This window comes from Pecten maximus, chromosome 7, assembly GCF_902652985.1.
Source record: "Pecten maximus chromosome 7, xPecMax1.1, whole genome shotgun sequence".
Classification (NCBI taxonomy): domain Eukaryota; kingdom Metazoa; phylum Mollusca; class Bivalvia; order Pectinida; family Pectinidae; genus Pecten; species Pecten maximus.
Window position 1 is genome coordinate 46,180,928 of NC_047021.1, and position 19,159 is coordinate 46,200,086.

The window sequence follows — 19,159 nt, forward strand, 5'->3', positions numbered from 1 at the left end:
AATTATGCATAGGTTCGTTAGTAGCGTTATATAGTAAGGAAATTCGGGACCAAGCAAAACGTTTGATACAGCGGGAAATTCAAATCAACGAAGTTTGAATCATCAAGGTTTGACTAGTTTGAATGAGTCTTACTTGATTAGGAATTGCATTATTCCAGTACATGGATAAGACATAAAACTGTTAATAAAGAGATAGATAAGGGATTGACAAACAATTACCGCATGATAAATCTTAATTCAAATCAAACACAGCTCCCTCCCCTTGTGTAGAGGTTTAGTATTAAAGTTTACAGAGAGCTTTTTTATGAATCTTTTTATTATCTTAAATCTGATGAGTCTACAAAACCAAGGAAGGCGTATTAGCAGAAAAAAAATCTTATATCATTACATGTGAAAAGTTGTTATTATATAGTTGTAGCTTGTTGTACTTATACCCCCGCAACGAAGTTAGGGGGGGTATACTTTAATCAGGTTGTCTGTCCGTCCGTCCGTCTGTAGACGCATATTGTCCGGACAACTCCTCCTAAACCGATGGGCCAATTCCGATGAAACTTCACACAAATATTATTGATCATGTGTAGATGTGCATGCCACTTTATTTTTCTCAAAATTATGGTTGCTATTGCAACTGGTCACTATAAACAGGTTTTCCGATAAGAACCATAACTTTAAGTTTGTCCGGACAACTCCTCCTAAACTAAATGGCCAATTTCAATGAAACTTCACACAAATATAGAGGACCATGTGTATATGTGTATGCTACTTTCTTTTCTTTCAAAATTATGGTTGCTATGGCAACTGGTCACTATAAACAGGTTTTCTGATAAGAACCATAACTTTAAGTTTGTCCGAACAACTCCTCCTAAATTGAAGGGCCGATTTCCATGAAATTTCACACAAATATAGAGGACCATGTGTAGATGTGCATGCCACTTTATTTTTCTCAAAATTATGGTTGCTATGGCAACTGGTCACTATAAACAGGTTTTCCGATAAAAACCATAACTTTAAGTTTGTCCTGACAACTCCTAAACTAAATGGCCGATTTCAATGAAACTTCACACAAATATAGAGGACCATGTGTAGATGTGCATGCCACTTTCTTTCTTTTTTTCTTCAAAATTTAATATGGTTGCTATGGCAACTATAGTCACTATATTACTGGGTTATCTTAGTTAGCCTCTAATTAACAGTTCCAATTCACCATTGACTCGTGCAGATTGCGGGGTATTAGTCAGCCATCCTGGCGACAGTTCTAGTTGTTGTGGTTTGTTGTTATATAGTTGTAGCTTGTTGTGGTTTGTTGTTATTATATAGTTGTAGCTTGTTGTATTTGTTGTGGTTTGTTGTTATTATATAGTTGTAGCTTGTTAGTCCCCTGCCGTTTGAAAAACGGGGGGACTATAGGTTTACCCTCCGTCCGTCTGTCTGTCTGCCCGTCCGTCCGTCTGTCCGTCCGTCTGTCTGTCTGTCACGCAATAGTTGTCCGGACAACTCCTCCTAAAGTACTACTCCGATTTTTATGAAACTTGGTATACATGATCAGTATAACATGTAGTTGTGCATCTCACATTTTTTTTTTCCAAAAACCAATTTTCAAAATGGCTGCCGACTTCTCATTGGTTGAGACTTGTCCGGACAACTCCTCCTAAAGTACTACTCCGATTTTAATGAAACATGGTATACATGATCAGTATAACATGTAGTTGTGCATCCTATATTTTTTTTCTTTAAAAATTCATTTTTCAAAATGGCTGCCGGCTTTTCATTGGTTGAGGCTTGTTCGGACAACTCCTCCTAAAGTACTACTCCGATTTTAATGAAACTTGGTATACATGATCAGTATAACATGTAGTTGTGCATGCCACATTTTGTTTTTCGAAAAACCAATTTTCAAAATGGCCGCCGACTTCTCATTGGTTGAGAATTGTCCGGACAACTCCTCCTCAAGTACTACTCCGATTTTAACGAAACTTGGTACACATGATCAGTATAACATGTAGTAGTGCATCCCAAATTTTTCTTTTCAAAAATTCATTTTTCAAAATGGCTGCCGGCTTCTCATTGGTTGAGGCTTGTCCGGACAACTCCTCCTCAAGTACTACTCCGATTTTAACGAAACTTGGTATACATGATCAGTATAACATGTAGTTGTGCATCCCACATATTTTTTCTTCAAAAATTCATTTTTCAAAATTGCCCCCAGCTTCTCATTGGTTGAGGCTTGTCCGGACAACTCCTCCTTAAGTACTACTCCGATTTTAACGAAATTTGGTATTCATGATCAGTATAACATGTAGTTGTGCATCCTACATTTTTTTTCCAAAAAACCAATTTTCAAAATGGCCGCCAACTTCTCATTGGTTGAGACTTGTCCGGACAACTCCTCCTAAAGTACTACTCTGATTTTAACGAAGCTTGGTATACATTATCAGTATCACATGTAGTTGTGCATCCCAATTTTTCTTTTCGAAAAAAAAAACATTTTTCAAAATGGCCGCTGGCTTCTCATTGGTTGAGGCGTGTCCGGACAATCCTAAAGTACTACTCTGATTTTAAGGAAACTTGGTATACGTGATCAGTATAACACGTAGTTTAAAAAATGGGAAATAAATAGTTGCACTCCTGGGTCAGGCAGGGGACTTTGTATTGCTGTTGCAATACTATCCATCCTTGTTGTATTTGTTGTGGTTTGTTGTTATTATATAGTTGTAGCATGTTTTATTTGTTGTGGTTTGTAGATACAACCCACACGATGTCGATTTAACCGGGAAAAGGAGGGAGGACTGGGAAGTCCAGCTCTACGTAACAGAGGCAATATCGGCAAAACAACAGGAGAATTTGAAACAACCTTGGATAAGATTGTAACTGAATATTTACGGAAACAACATGCTCTCTGTCGGAACCCCGTCTCTACATGTCCTCAGATGTCTCTATTTCAGTAAGGATCAGATCTGTCGTCCGATTTATTTTACCATATGACATTCCTTTTCGATGATATACTGTTTTGATGACTAGAATCAGGTTGTCTGTTCTTCTGTTTATCTCTCTGTCTGTCAACAATTCCTTTTCCAAAGATAACCTCCAGTCCAGAAAACCAAAATTTCTAATGTCAGGATGCCTTTGGCACCTGCCGTTATAGTCGTGGTGGGTAAATTTTGTTAATCATACTTTTGTTTCCGGCTAACAACTTTTCTGTAATACAAATGATATATATCAGCAGTCTAATTCAGTTCCTATTTTAACAGCAATTATTGACAGTGTAACTTTATTGACAGTGTAACTTTATTGTAGCGTAACAGATTCTGCAAACTGCATCTTTTTCAATTATTGTCACACTGACACATTTTAGTCCGAAATGTTCCCATACATTTATTTTTGCCTGATACATATGTAGACCTTCCACCTCAGATAGACCTTCACCTCAGATAGACCTTCCACCTCCGATAGACCTTTCACCTCAGATAGACCTCTACCTCAGCTAGACCTCCACCTCTGATAGACCCTTCACCTCAGATAGACCTTTCACCTCAGATAGACCTTCACCTCAGATAGACCTTCCACCTCCGATAGACCTTTCACCTCAGATAGACCTCCACCTCAGATAGACCTTCCACCTCAGATAGACCTTTCACCTCAGATAGACCTTTCACCTCAGATAGACCTTCACCTCAGATAGACCCTTCACCTCAGATAGACCTTTCACCTCAGATAGACCTTTCCTCTCAGATAGACCTTCCACCTCAGACAGACCTTCCACCTCTGATAGACCTTCACCTCAGATAGACCTTCCACCTCTGATAGACCTTCACCTCAGATAGACCTTCACCTCAGATAGACCTTCCACCTCTGATAGACCTTCACCTCACATAGACCTTTCACCTCAGATAGACCTTTCACCTCAGATAGACCTTCACCTCAGATAGACCTTTCACCTCAGATAGACCTTTCACCTCAGATAGACCTTTCCTCTCAGATAGACCTTCCACCTCAGACAGACCTTCCACCTCTGATAGACCTTTCACCTCAGATAGACCTTTCACCTCAGACCTTTCACCTCAGATAGACCTTCACCTCAGATAGACCTTCCACCTCTGATAGACCTTCACCTCAGATAGACCTTTCACCTCAGATAGACCTTTCACCTCAGATAGACCTTCACCTCAGATAGACCTTCCACCTCAGATAGACCTTCACCTCAGATAGACCTTCCACCTCTGATAGACCTTCACCTCAGATAGACCTTTCACCTCAGATAGACCTTTCACCTCAGATAGACCTTTCACCTCAGATAGACCTTTCCTCTCAGATAGACCTTTCACCTCAGATAGACCTTTCACCTCAGATAGACCTTCACCTCAGATAGACCTTCCACCTCTGATAGACCTTCACCTCAGATAGACCTTCACCTCAGATAGACCTTCACCTCAGATAGACCTTCCACCTCAGATAGACCTTCACCTCAGATAGACCTCCACCTCAGATAGACCTCCACCTCAGATAGACCTTCACCTCAGATAGACCTTTCACCTCAGATAGACCTTTCACCTCAGATAGACCTTTCACCTCAGATAGACCTCCACCTCAGATAGACCTCCACCTCAGATAGACCTTTCACCTCAGATAGACCTTTCACCTCAGATAGACCTTTCACCTCAGATAGATCTTCACCTCACATAGACCTTTCACCTCAGATACCTTTCACCTCAGATAGACCCTTCACCTCAGATAGACCTTTCACCTCAGATAGACCTTTCACCTCAGATAGACCCTTCACCTCAGATAGACCTTCACCTCAGATAGACCTTCACCTCTGATAGACCTTTCACCTCAGACCTTTGACCTCAGATAGACCTCCACCTTAGATAGACCTTTCACCTCAGATATACCTTTCACCTCAGATAGACCTTTCACCTCAGATAGACCTTTCAACTCAGATAAACCTTCACCTCAGATAGACCTTCCACCTCAGACAGACCTTCCACCTCTGATAGACCTTCACCTCAGATAGACCTTCCACCTCTGATAGACCTTCACCTCAGATAGACCTTCACCTCAGATAGACCTTCCACCTCTGATAGACCTTCACCTCACATAGACCTTTCACCTCAGATAGACCTTTCACCTCAGATAGACCTTCACCTCAGATAGACCTTTCACCTCAGATAGACCTCCACCTCAGATAGACCTTCACCTCTGATAGACCTTCCACCTCAGACAGACCTTCCACCTCAGATAGACCTTCACCTCAGATAGACCTTCCACCTCTGATAGACTTCCACCTCTGATAGAACTTTGACCTCAGATAGACCTTTCACCTCAGATAGACCTTTTCACCTCAGATAGACCTTTCAACTCAGATAAACCTTCACCTCAGATAGACCTTCACCTCTGATAGAACTTTCACCTCAGATAGACCTTTCACCTCAGATAGACCTTTCACCTCAGATAGACCTTTTCACCTCAGATAGACCTTCACCTCAGATAGACCTTCAACTCTGATAGACCTTTCACCTCAGACCTTTGACCTCAGATAGACCTCCACCTCAGATAGACCTTTCACCTCAGATAGACCTTCCACCTCAGATAGACCTTTCACCTCAGATAGACCTCCACCTCAGATAGACCTCCACCTCAGATAGACCTCCACCTCAGATAGACCTTTCACCTCAGATAGACCTCCACCTCAGATAGATCTTTCACCTCAGATAGACCTCCACCTCAGATAGACCTCCACCTCAGATAGACCTTTCACCTCAGATAGACCTCCACCTCAGATAGACCTTTCACCTCAGATAGACCTCCACCTCAGATAGATCTTTCACCTCAGATAGACCTCCACCTCAGATAGACCTCCACCTCAGATAGACCTTCCACCTCAGATAGACCTTTCCACCTCAGATAGACCTTTCACCTCAGATAGACCTCCACCTCAGATAGACATAGACCTCCACCTCAGATAGACCTTTCACCTCAGACAGACCTCCACCTCAGATAGATCTTTCACCTCAGATAGACCTCCACCTCAGATAGACCTCCACCTCTGATAGACCTTTCACCTCAGACCTTTCACCTCAGATAGACCTTCACCTCAGATAGACCTTCACCTCAGATAGACCTTTCACCTCAGATAGACCTCCACCTCAGATAGATCTTTCACCTCAGATAGACCTCCACCTCAGATAGACCTTCACCTCAGATAGACCTCCACCTCAGATAGACCTCCACCTCAGATAGACCTTTCACCTCAGATAAACCTTTCACCTCAGATAGACCTTTCACCTCAGATAGACCTTTCAACTCAGATAGACCTTTCACCTCAGATAGACTTTTCACCTCAGATAAACCTCCACCTCAGCTAGATCTTTCACCTCAGATAGACCTTTCACCTCAGATAGACCTTTCACCTCAGATAGACCTTTTCACCTCAGATAGACCTTCACCTCAGATAGACCTTCAACTCTGATAGACCTTTCACCTCAGACCTTTGACCTCAGATAGACCTCCACCTCAGATAGACCTTTCACCTCAGATATACCTTTCACCTCAGATAGACCTTCCACCTCAGATAGACCTTTCACCTCAGATAGACCTTTCACCTCAGATAGACCTCCACCTCAGATAGACCTTTCACCTCAGATAGACCTCCACCTCAGATAGATCTTTCACCTCAGATAGACCTCCACCTCAGATAGACCTCCACCTCAGATAGCCCTTTCACCTCAGATAGACCTCCACCTCAGATAGACCTTTCACCTCAGATAGACCTCCACCTCAGATAGATCTTTCACCTCAGATAGACCTCCACCTCAGATAGACCTCCACCTCTGATAGACCTTCACCTCAGATAGACCTTTCACCTTAGATAGACCTCCACCTCAGATAGACCTTTCACCTCAGATAGACCTCCACCTCAGATAGATCTTTCACCTCAGATAGACCTTCCACCTCTGATAGACCTTCACCTCAGATAGACCTTTACCTCACATAGACCTCCACCTCAGATAGACCTCCACCTCAGATAGACCTTTCACCTCAGATAGACCTAGACCTTTCACCTCAGATAGACCTTTCACCTCAGATAGACCTTCCACCTCAGATAGACCTTCACCTCAGATAGACCTACACCTCAGATAGACCTCCACCTCAGATAGACCTTCACCTCAGATAGACCTTCCACCTCAGATAGACCTTTCACCTCAGATAGACCTTCACCTCAGATAGACCTCCACCTCAGATAGACCTTCCATCTCAGATAGACCTCCACCTCAGATAGACCTTTCCTCTCAGATATACCTTCACCTCAGATAGACCTTTCACCTCAGATAGACCTTTCACCTCAGATAGACCTCCACCTCAGATAGACCTTTCACCTCAGATAGACCTCCACCTCAGATAGACCTTCACCTCTGATAGACCTTCCACCTCAGACAGACCTTCCACCTCAGATAGACCTTCACCTCAGATAGACCTTCCACCTCTGATAGACTTCCACCTCTGATAGAACTTTGACCTCAGACCTTTCACCTCAGATAGACCTCCACCTCTGATAGACCTTTCACCTCAGATAGACCTTTCACCTCAGACAGACCTTTCACCTCAGATAGACCTCCACCTCTGATAGACCTTTCACCTCAGATAGACCTTCCACCTCTGATAGACTTCCACCTCTGATAGACCTTTCACCTCAGATAGACCTCCACCTCAGATAGACCTTCACCTCTGATTGACCTTCACCTCTGATAGACCTTTCACCTCAGACCTTTCACCTCAGATAGACCTCCACCTCAGATAGACCTCCACCTCAGATATACCGTTCACCTCAGATATACCTTTCACCTCAGATAGACCTCCACCTGTGATAGATCTTTCACCTCATTCCCCTCCCTTTCACAATAAGTATTATACATCATTTCGTTACCTAATCTTCTCACTTATCCTGATATAAACCGCTACTCAACATGAATGTCTTGCTCACTCTACCGTTTAATAATCATGCAACCATGTTTCTGCTTGAGGCCGGAAATGATAACTGTTATTGTAAATTCATAGACCGCATCGATGTCCAGAGGCACGGGGAAAGAGGAGTGCTCCAGCTAATTTCACCTCTCGCTACTTCAAAAGTCAGGTAAGATATTGGGTCAACTCACCCCAAGGGTCATGATGACCTAATGCCATATCATGCTTTGACAGTCGTCTGCTGTGCATAAACTATTTCAGTCATCTGACCCAAAGGATCAGGGGTCATCTGGCCCAAAGGGTCAGGATTATTAGTCCCCTGCCGTTTGAAAAACGGGGGGACTATAGGTTTACCCTCCGTCCGTCTGTCCGTCCGTCTGTCTGTCTGTCACGCAATAGTTGTCCGGACAACTCCTTCTAAAGTTCTACTCCCGATTTTAATGAAACTTGGTATACATGATCAGTATAACATGTAGTTGTGCATCCCATATATTTTTTTTTCCAAAAACCATTTTTCAAAATGGCTGCCGACTTCTCATTGGTTGAGACTTGTCCGGACAAGTCCTCCTAAAGTTCTACTCCGATTTTAACAAAACTTTGTATACATGATCAGTATAACATGTAGTTGTGCATCCCACATTTTTAGCCCACCATCATCAGATGGTGGGCTATTCAAATCGCCCTGCGTCCGTGGTCCGTGGTCCGTCCGTCCGTAAACAATTCTTGTTATCGCTATTTCCGTGAAAGTGCTGATGGGATCTTTCTCAAATTTCATATGTAGGTTCCCCTTGGTGCCTAGTTGTGCATATTGCATTTTGGGACCGATCGGAAAACAACATGGCCGACAGGCAGCCATCTTGGATTTTGACAATTGAAGTTTGTTATCTCTATTTCTGAGAAAGTATTGAAGGGATCTTTCTGAAATTTCATATGTAGGTTCCCTTTGGTGCCTAGTTGTGCATATTGCATTTTGGGACCAATCGGAAAACAACATGGCCGACAGGCAGCCATCTTGGATTTTGTCAATTGAAGTTTGTTATCTCTGTTTCTGAGAAAGTATTGAAGGGATCTTTCTCAAATTTCATATGTAGGTTCCCCTTGGTGCCTAGTTATGCATATTGCATTTTGGGACCGATCAGAAAACAACATGGCCGACAGGCAGCCATCTTGGATTTTGACAATTGAAGTTTGTTATCTCTATTTCTGAGAAAGTATTGAAGGGATCTTTCTCAAATTTCATATGTAGGTTCCTCTTGGTGCCTAGATATGCATATTGCATTTTGGGACCGATCAGAAAACAACATGGCCGACAGGCAGCCATCTTGGATTTTGACAATTGGAGTTTGTTATCGCTATTTCTGAGGAAGTACTGAAGGGATCTTTCTGAAATTTCATATGTAGGTTCCCTTTGGTGCTTAGTTATGCATATTGCATTTTGGGACCAATCGGAAAACAACATGGCCGACAGGCAGCCATCTTGGATTTTGTCAATTGAAGTTTGTTATCTCTGTTTCTGAGAAAGTATTGAAGGGATCTTTCTCAAATTTCATATGTAGGTTCCCCTCAGTGCCTAGTTATGCATATTGCATTTTGAGACCAATCGGAAAACAACATGGCCAACAGGCAGCCATCTTGGATTTTGACAATTGAAATTTGTTATCGCTTTTTCTGTGAAAGAACTGAAGGGATCTTTCTGAAATTTCATATGTAGGTTCCCTTTGGTGCTTAGTTATGCATATTGCATTTTGGGACCAATCGGAAAACAACATGGCCGACAGGCAGCCATCTTGGATTTTGACAATTGGAGTTTGTTAACGCTATTTCTGAGGAAGTACTGAAGGGATCTTTCTCAAATTTCATATGTAGGTTCTCTTTGGTGCCTAGTTATGCATATTGCATTTTGGGACCAATAGGAAAACAACATTGCTGACAGGCAGCCATCTTGGATTTTGACAATTAACATTTGTTATCGCTATTTCTCAGAAAGTAATGAAGGGATCTTTCTGAAATTTCATATGCAGGTTCCCCTCAGTGCCTAGTTATGCATATTGCATTTTGAGACCAATCAGAAAACAACATGGCTGACAGGCAGCCATCTTGGATTTTGACAATTGAAGTTTGTTATCGCTATTTCTCAGAAAGTAATGAAGGGGTCTTTCTAAAATTTCATATGCATGTTCCCGTCGGTGCTTAGTTATGCATATTGCATTTTGAGACTAATCAGAAAACAACATGGCCGACAGGCAGCCATTTCGGAATTTGACATTTGAAGTTTGTTATCGCTATTTCTGTGAAAGTACTGAAAGGATCTTTTTCAAATTTCATATGTAGGTTCCCCTCGGTGCCTAGTTTTGCATATTGGGACCAATACGAAAACAACATGGCCGACAGACAGCCATTATAGCTAAATCTTAAATTCTGTATATAGGTTCCCCTTGTTTGAAAAGTACTAGAGGGCTGTTTCTGAATTTACACAGATAAGTAAGACTTAGAGGAAGGGAAAAGTAGGGAAAAGATCAATCTGACATGGAACCTATAAAGATCATTCAATGGTGGGCGCCAAGATCCCTCTGGGATCTCTTGTTTTTTTTTAAATTCATTTTTCAAAATGGCTGCCGGCTTCTCCTTGGTTGAGGCTTGTCCGGACAACTCCTCCTAAAGTACTACTCCGATTTTAACGAAACTTGGTATACATGATCAGTATCACATGTAGTTGTGCATCCCACATTTATTTTCTTTAAAAATTCATTTTTCAAAATGGCTGCCGGCTTCTCATTGGTTGAGGCTTGTCCGGACAACTCCTCCTAAAGTACTACTCCGATTTTAATGAAACTCGGTATACATGATCAGTATAACATGTAGTTGTGCATCCCACATTTTTTGTTTTGGAAAAACCAATTTTCAAAATGGCCGCCGACTTCTCATTGGTTGAGACTTGTCCGGACAACTCCTCCTCAAGTAGTTTTTTTTTCAAAAATTCATTTTTCAAAATGGTTGCCGGCTTCTCATTGGTTGAGGCTTGTCCGGACAACTACTCCTAAAGTTCTACTCCGATTTTAATGAAACTTGGTATACATGATCAGTATAACATGTAGTTGTGCATCCGACATTTTTTTTCCGAAAAACCAATTTTCAAAATGGCCGCCAACTTCTCATTGGTTGAGACTTGTCCAGACAACTCCTCCTAAAGTACTACTCCGATTTTTAGCCCACCATCATCAGATGGTGGGCTATTCAAATCGCCCTGCGTCCGTGGTCCGTCGTCCGTCCGTCCCTCCGTCCCTCCGTCCGTCCGTCCGTCCCTCCGTCCCTCCGTCCGTAAACAATTCTTGTTATCGCTATTTCTCAGAAAGTGCTGAAGGGATCTTTCTCAAATTTCATATATAGGTTCCCCTTGGTTCCTAGTTATGCATATTGCATTTTGAGACCGATCGGAAAACAACATGGCCGACAGGCAGCCATCTTGGATTTTGACAAGTGAAGTTTGTTATCGCTATTTCTCAGAAAGCACCAAAGGGATCTTTCTCAAATTTCACATGTAGGTTCCTCTTGGTGCCTAGTTATGCATATTGCATTTTGAGACCAATCGGAAAACAACATGGCCGACAGGCAGCCATCTTGGATTTTGACAATTGAAGTTTGTTATCGCTATTTCTCAGAAAGTATTGAAGGGATCTTTCTCAAATTTCCTATGTAGGTTTCCCTAGGTGCCTAGTTATGCATATTGCATTTTGAGACCAATCGGAAAACAACATGGCCGACAGGCAGCCATCTTGGATTTTGACAATTGAAGTTTGTTATCGCTATTTCTCAGAAAATACTGAAGGGATCTTTCTCAAATTTCATATGTAGGTGCCTCTTGGTGCCTAGTTATGCATATTGCATTTTGAGACCAATCAGAAAACAGCATGGCCGACAGGCAGCCATCTTGGATTTTGACAATTGAAGTTTGTTATCGCTATTTCTCCGAAAGTAATGAAGGGATCATTCTCAAATTTCATATGTAGGTTCCCCTCTGTGCCTAGTGATGCATATTGCATTTTGAGACTAATGGGAAAACAACATAGCCGACAGGCAGCCATCTTGGATTTTGACAATTGAAGTTTGTTATCGCTTTTCTCAGAAAGCACTGAAGGGATCTTTCTCAAATTTCACATGTAGGTTTCGCTTGGTGCTTAGTTATGCATATTGCATTTTGAGACCAATCGGAAAACAACATGGCCGACAGGCAGCCATCTTTGATTTTGACAATTGAAGTTTGTTATCGCCATTTCTCAGAAAGTGCTGAAGGGGTCTTTATCAAATTTCATATGTAGGTTCCCCTTGGTGCCTAGTTATGCATATTGCATTTTGGGACCAATAGGAAAACAACATGGCCGACAGGCAGCCATCTTGGATTTTGGCAATTGAAGTTTGTTATCGCTATTTTTCAGAAAATACTGAAGGGATCTTTCTCAAATTTCATTTGTAGGTTCCTCTTGGTTTCTTATTATGCATATTGCATTTTGGGACCGATCAGAAAACAACATGGCCGAAAGGCAGCCATCTTTGATTTTGACTATTGAAGTTTGTTATCGCTATTTCTCAGAAATTGCTGAAAGGATCTTCCTCAAATTTCATATGTAGGTTCCCCTTGGTTCCTGGTATTGCATTTTTGGACCAATCTGAAAACAACATGGCCGACAGACAGCCATTATCGCTAAATCTTAAATTTGTTATATAGGTTCCCTTTGTTTGAAAAGTACCAGAGGGCTATTAGTAAGACTTAGAGGAAGGGAAAAGTATAGAAAAGATCAATCTGACATGGAACCTAAAAAGATCATTCAATGGTGGGCGCCAAGATCCCTCTGGGATCTCTTGTAAAGAAGCTTGGTATACATGATCAGTATCACATGTAGTTGTGTATCCTAATTTTTCTTTTGGAAAAAAAACATTTTTCAAAATGGCCACCGGCTTCTCATTGGTTGAGGCGTGTACATGTCCTGACAATCCTAAAGTACTACTCTGATTTTAACGAAACTTGGTATACGTGATCAGTATAACACGTAGTTTAAAAAATGGGAAATAAATAGTTGCACTCCTGGGTCAGGCAGGGGAGTTGTATTGCTGTTGCAATACTATCCATCCTTGTTATTGTGTGCCGTAACATAAACTGCTACTTTACCTAAATGCCAAAGTGGATTTCAACCAAATTTGGTCTGAAACATTGAGGGAGGGTAGTCATATTTTATACGAAGCTGTTATGACACTGGGGACAGAGGCTTGAGGCCCCAAAAAGGGAACTTGGCTGAAATTTTGCTTTAACATGATTGAATGGATTACAACCAAATTTATGCTGGCTTGGGGCGGACAACTTATATAAATGAGGCTGGTGTGATCCTTTGGGATGACGTATCCCTGTTGTAAGTCTTCTGTCGGATGACTGTTCAGGCCCATTGGCCTCTTGTCACATTTTAAACTTCTCCACTAGTAGGGTATAGCTCAAACTGGCCTCAAAATAATCCTGATGTGGTCCTGACCAAGTGTTATTTTTTGGTTGGTCTGAAATCCATGATGGTCGTCATCTTGAAAAATGCATTTTGTTATAAACAGTATGAAATTAGCGCTTTCTTTTTCAGATACAGCCAAGATTCGGAGGTCTTGAAGGTGCTAGTGCAAATCAGAAATTCATCTACAGCAGGTAGGAGCCCTACATACTGTAAAATATTTATTGATTGTTACTGAAAAAATTACTATCCTTATACAACATAAGCCATTATGTGATGATAAAGCCATGCACCCATGTTCATTTAATTTTAGTGAAAACATAAATGTTAATAAGTGAAATTTCATTGTCATGTAATAAACCAACATCCTACTTATTAAATTTCAACTGTTGATCCCCTATGCTTATTACAGGCTTATAATTATACCCTTGCGACGAGATATCGGGATAGGCTCGTCTGTACGTAATCAAACAACATCATTACTCCGCCTTAATTATACCCCTGCGACGAGTGGGCAAGGATATCTGGATAGGCTCGTCTGCACCTAATCAAACAACATCTTTACTCTACCTTAATTATACCCTCGCGACAAGTGGGCGAGGATATTGGGATAGGCTCGTCTGTACGTAATCAAACAACATCTTTACTCTATCTTAATTATACCCCCGCGACGAGTGGGCGAGGATATTGGGATAGGCTCGTCTGTACGTAATCAAACAGCATCATTACTCCGCCTTAATTATACCCTCGCGACGAGTGGGCGAGGATATTGGGATAGGCTCTCTGTACGTAATCAAACAACATCTTTACTCTACCTTAATTATACCCTCGCGACAAGTGGGCGAGGATATTGGGATGGGCTCGTCTGTACGTAATCAAACAACATCTTTACCCTATCTTAATTATACCCCCGCGACAAGTGGGCAAGGATATCTGGATAGGCTCGTCTGTACGTAATCAAACAACATCTTTACTCTACCTTAATTATACCCTCGCGACAAGTGGGCGAGGATATTGGGATGGGCTCGTCTGTACGTAATCAAACAACATCTTTACCCTATCTTAATTATACCCCCGCGACAAGTGGGCAAGGATATCTGGATAGGCTCGTCAGTACGTAATCAAACAACATCTTTACTCTACCTTAACTATACCCTCGCGACAAGTGGGCGAGGATATTCGGATGGGCTCGTCTGTACGTATATATAATCAAACAACATCATTACTCTACCTTAATTATACCCTCGCGACAAGTGGGCAAGGATATTGGGATAGGCTCGTCTGTACGTAATCAAACGACATCTTTACTCTACCTTAATTATACCCTCACGAAAAGTCGGATTAGTTCCATTGTATATAAATAACAGTAACACACTATTAAATGTTTGAAAAAATGTTTGATATGACTGATATTTCTAGGTTATTAACAAACTTTTCCTGTTAACAGATTTCGACCCATCAAAACTTTCAAAGATGGCGATGATAACATGGGCTTTACATGTTGTGCTTTTTCGGTAAGTAAATGTTGAAATTCTGTCATGTGATATAAACCCAATATTAATGTAAATATCCTCAGTATTACATATGAGAGACATGACCTTACTGCATTGTTTGTGATGAGTCCTGAGTTGATCATCGGGGTTGCCACACTCTTGAGATACCAAAATGGGAGGAGATCTCCCGCCAAGAGATTGATCAATGCCAGAGAATTAGCGCGGCAACAGTTTAACGACATGAAATTGTTTTTGTCGAGTGATTTTCATCAGAAAGTACCATAAATTGTTTTATTATTCTGATAAGATTGTCTTTCATTTTACATATACATGTATCTATGTTAAATATTACAGGATTTTTAGCCCACCATGTGGGCTATTCAAATCGCCCTGCATCCGTGGTCCGTGGTCCGTCCGTCCCTCCGTTCGTCCGTCCGTCCGTCCGTCCCTTAACAATTCTTGTTATCGCTATTTCTCAGAAAGTACAGAAGGGATCTTTCTCAAATTTCATATATAGGTTCCCCTTGGTGCTTGTTATGCATATTGCATTTTAAGACCTATTGGAAAACAACATGGCCGACAGGCAGCCATCTTGGATTTTGACAATTGAAGTTTGTTATCGCTATTTCTTAGAAAGTACTGAAGGGATCTTTCTCCGATTTCATACATAGGTTCCCCTTGGTGCCTAGTTATGCATATTGCATTTTGAGACCAATCGGAAAACAGCATGGCCGACAGGCAGCCATCTTGGATTTTGACAATTGAAGTTTGTTATCGCTATTTCTCAGAAAGTACTGAAGGGATCTTTCTCCCATTTCATACATAGGTTCCCCTTGGTGCCTAGTTATGCATATTGCATTTTGAGACCAATCGGAAAACAACATGGCCGACAGGCGGCCATCTTGGATTTTGACAATTGAAGTTTGTTATCGCTATTTCTCAAAAACTAATGAAGGGATCTTTCTGAAATTTCATATGTAGGCTCCCCTCGGTGCCTAGTTATGCATATTGCATTTTGAGACCAATCGAAAAACAACATGGCCGACAGGCAGCCATCTTGGATTTTGACAACTGAAGTTTGTTATCGCTATTTCTCAGAAAGTACTGAAGGGATCTTTCTCCAATTTCATATGTAGGTTGCCCTTGGTGCCTAGTTATGCATATTGCATTTTGACACCAATCGGAAAACAACATGGCTGACAGGCAGCCATCTTGGATGTTGACAATTGAAGTTTGTTATCGCTATTTTTCAGAAGGTACTGAAGGGATCTTTCACAAATTTCATGGTCCCTGGTGTTGCATTTTGGGACCAATCCAAAAACAACATGGCCGAAAGACAGCCATTATCGCTAAATCTTAAATTTTATATATAGGTTCCCCTTGTTTGAAAAGTACTAGAGGGCTGTTTCTGAATTTACACAGATTAGTAAGACTCAGAGGAAGGGAAAAGTAGAGAAAAGATCAATCTGACATGGAACCTATAAAGATCATTCAATGGTGGGCGCCAAGATCCCTCTGGGATCTCTTGTTTTATTTATTGATTTTTTTTTTTAATTTTTGGTTTAGGTCTAATTAACGATTTTTCAATCATTTTATCTAATTCAATTTCTTATTCTAACACGATTTGTTTGCAATGCATGTTTTGATTGGTTACGGACCAATGTTCTAATCTGCGATATAACCATGATCCATCGCCTTAAGCCACGGCCCATTTCTAACCAAAACAATATGGCATCAAGTTCGACTCGTAGCGAAATTCAACAATCTGCACCACTTATGATTGATGACCCATGAGATTGAAATCGAAAGTGAAGAAATCGAAAATAATCATTAAACTGAAAAACACGAGATTTTGTCTCGCATAGCATGAGAGAGGTATTCATGGGAGAAAGCTTTCAATATCTCTCACTAAGGATGTGAGAGGTGGCAACCCTGGATTAGGCCGTATTATTATTGGGGGACTGATGAGGGCGATTGGTGGTTACACACCCTGAACTGTTTTTCCCCACCCCTATTGACATGGTTTCTATGTAATATCTTTGTAAAGATCCCAACCCTATAGACATGGTTTCTATTCTATGTAATATCTTTGTAACTATATAAATCCCCACCCCCATAGACATGGTTTCTATGTAATATCTTTGTAACTATATAGATCCCAACCCCTATAGACATGGTTTCTATCTTATATCTTTGTAACTATATAGATCCCACCCCTATAGACATGGTTTCTATGTAATATCTTTGTAACTATATAGATCCCCACCCCTATAGACATGGTTTCTATGTAATATCTTTGTAACTATATAGATCCCCACCCCTATAAACATGGTTTCTATGTAATATCTTTGTAACTATATAGATCCCCACCCCTATAGACATGGTTTCTATGTAATATCTTTGTAACTATATAGATCCCCACCCCTATAGACATGGTTTCTTTGTAATATCTTTGTAACTATATAGATCCCCACCCCTATAGACATGGTTTCTATGTAATATCTTTGTAACTATATAGATCCCCATCCCTATAGACATGGTTTCTATGTAATATCTTTGTAACTATATAGATCCCCATCCCTATAGACATGGTTTCTATGTAATCTTTGTAAAGATCCCAACCCTATAGACATGGTTTCTATGTAATATCTTTGTAACTATATAGATCCCCAACCGTATAGACATGGTTTCTATGTAATATCTTTGTAACTATATAGATCCCACCCCTATAGACATGGTTTCTATGTAATATATTTGTAACTATATAGATCCCACCCCTATAGACATGGTTTCTATGTAAAATCTTTGTAACTATATAGATCCCCATCTCTATAGACATGGTTTCTATGTAATATCTTTGTAAAGATCCCAACCCTATAGACATGGTTTCTATGTAATATCTTTGCAACTATATAGATCCCCACCCCTATAGACATGGTTTCTATGTAATATCTTTGTAAAGATCCCAACCCTATAGACATGGTTTCTTTGTAATATCTTTGTAAAGATCCCAACCCTATAGACATGGTTTCTATGTAATATCTTTGTAACTATATAGATCCCCATCCCTATAGACATGGTTTCTATGTAATATCTTTGTAACTATATAGATCCCCAACCCTATAGACATGGTTTCTATGTAATATCTTTGTAACTATATAGATCCACACCCCTATAGACATGGTTTCTATGTAATATCTTTGTAACTATATAGATCCCCACCCCTATAGACATGGTTTCTTTGTAATATCTTTGTAAAGATCCCAACCCTATAGACATGGTTTCTTTGTAATATCTTTGTAAAGATCCCAACCCTATAGACATGGTTTCTATGTAATATCTTTGTAACTATATAGATCCCCAACCCTATAGACATGGTTTCTATGTAATATCTTTGTAACTATATAGATCCCCAACCCTATAGACATGGTTTCTATGTAATATCTTTGTAACTATATAGATCCCCAACCGTATAGACATGGTTTCTATGTAATATCTTTGTAACTATATAGATCCCCAACCGTATAGACATGGTTTCTATGTAATATCTTTGTAACTATATAGATCCCACCCCTATAGACATGGTTTCTATGTAATATATTTGTAACTATATAGATCCCCAACCCTATAGACATGGTTTCTTTGTAATATCTTTGTAACTATATAGATCCCCAACCCTATAGACATGGTTTTTATGTAATATCTTTGTAAAGATCCCAACCCCTATAGACATGGTTTCTATGTAATATCTTTGTAATTATATAGATCCCACCCCTATAGACATGGTTTCTATGTAATATCTTTGTAACTATATAGATCCCAATCCCTTTATACATGGTTTCTATGTAATATCTTTGTAACTATATAGATCCCCATCCCTATAGACATGGTTTCTATGTAATATCTTTGTAAAGATCCCAACCCTATAGACATGGTTTCTATGTAATATCTTTGTAACTATATAGATCCCCACCCCAATAGACATGGTTTCTATGTAATATCTTTGTAACTATATAGATCCCCAACCCCTATAGACATGGTTTCTATGTAATATCTTTGTAACTATATAGATCCCCACCCCTATAGACATGGTTTCTTTGTAATATCTTTGTAACTATATAGATCCCAACCCCTATAGGCATGGTTTCTTTGTAATATCTTTGTAAAGATCCCAACCCCTATAGACATGGTTTCTATGTAATATCTTTGTAACTATAAATA

At 40.4% G+C, this 19,159-nt stretch overlaps 1 protein-coding gene across 1 annotated transcript in view; it reads left to right on the top strand.

The window, feature by feature from the left end:
• LOC117330988 (DDB1- and CUL4-associated factor 1-like) overlaps nt 1–19,159 on the top strand; it is a 225,087-nt gene that overhangs the window by 137,967 nt on the left and 67,961 nt on the right. Inside the window, exons 24-27 of the mRNA XM_033889585.1 lie at nt 2,742–2,941; nt 8,053–8,128; nt 13,578–13,639; nt 14,893–14,959. Of these exons, the coding sequence (XP_033745476.1) occupies nt 2,742–2,941; nt 8,053–8,128; nt 13,578–13,639; nt 14,893–14,959 (405 nt within the window). The remainder of the gene's footprint in view (nt 1–2,741; nt 2,942–8,052; nt 8,129–13,577; nt 13,640–14,892; nt 14,960–19,159) is intronic.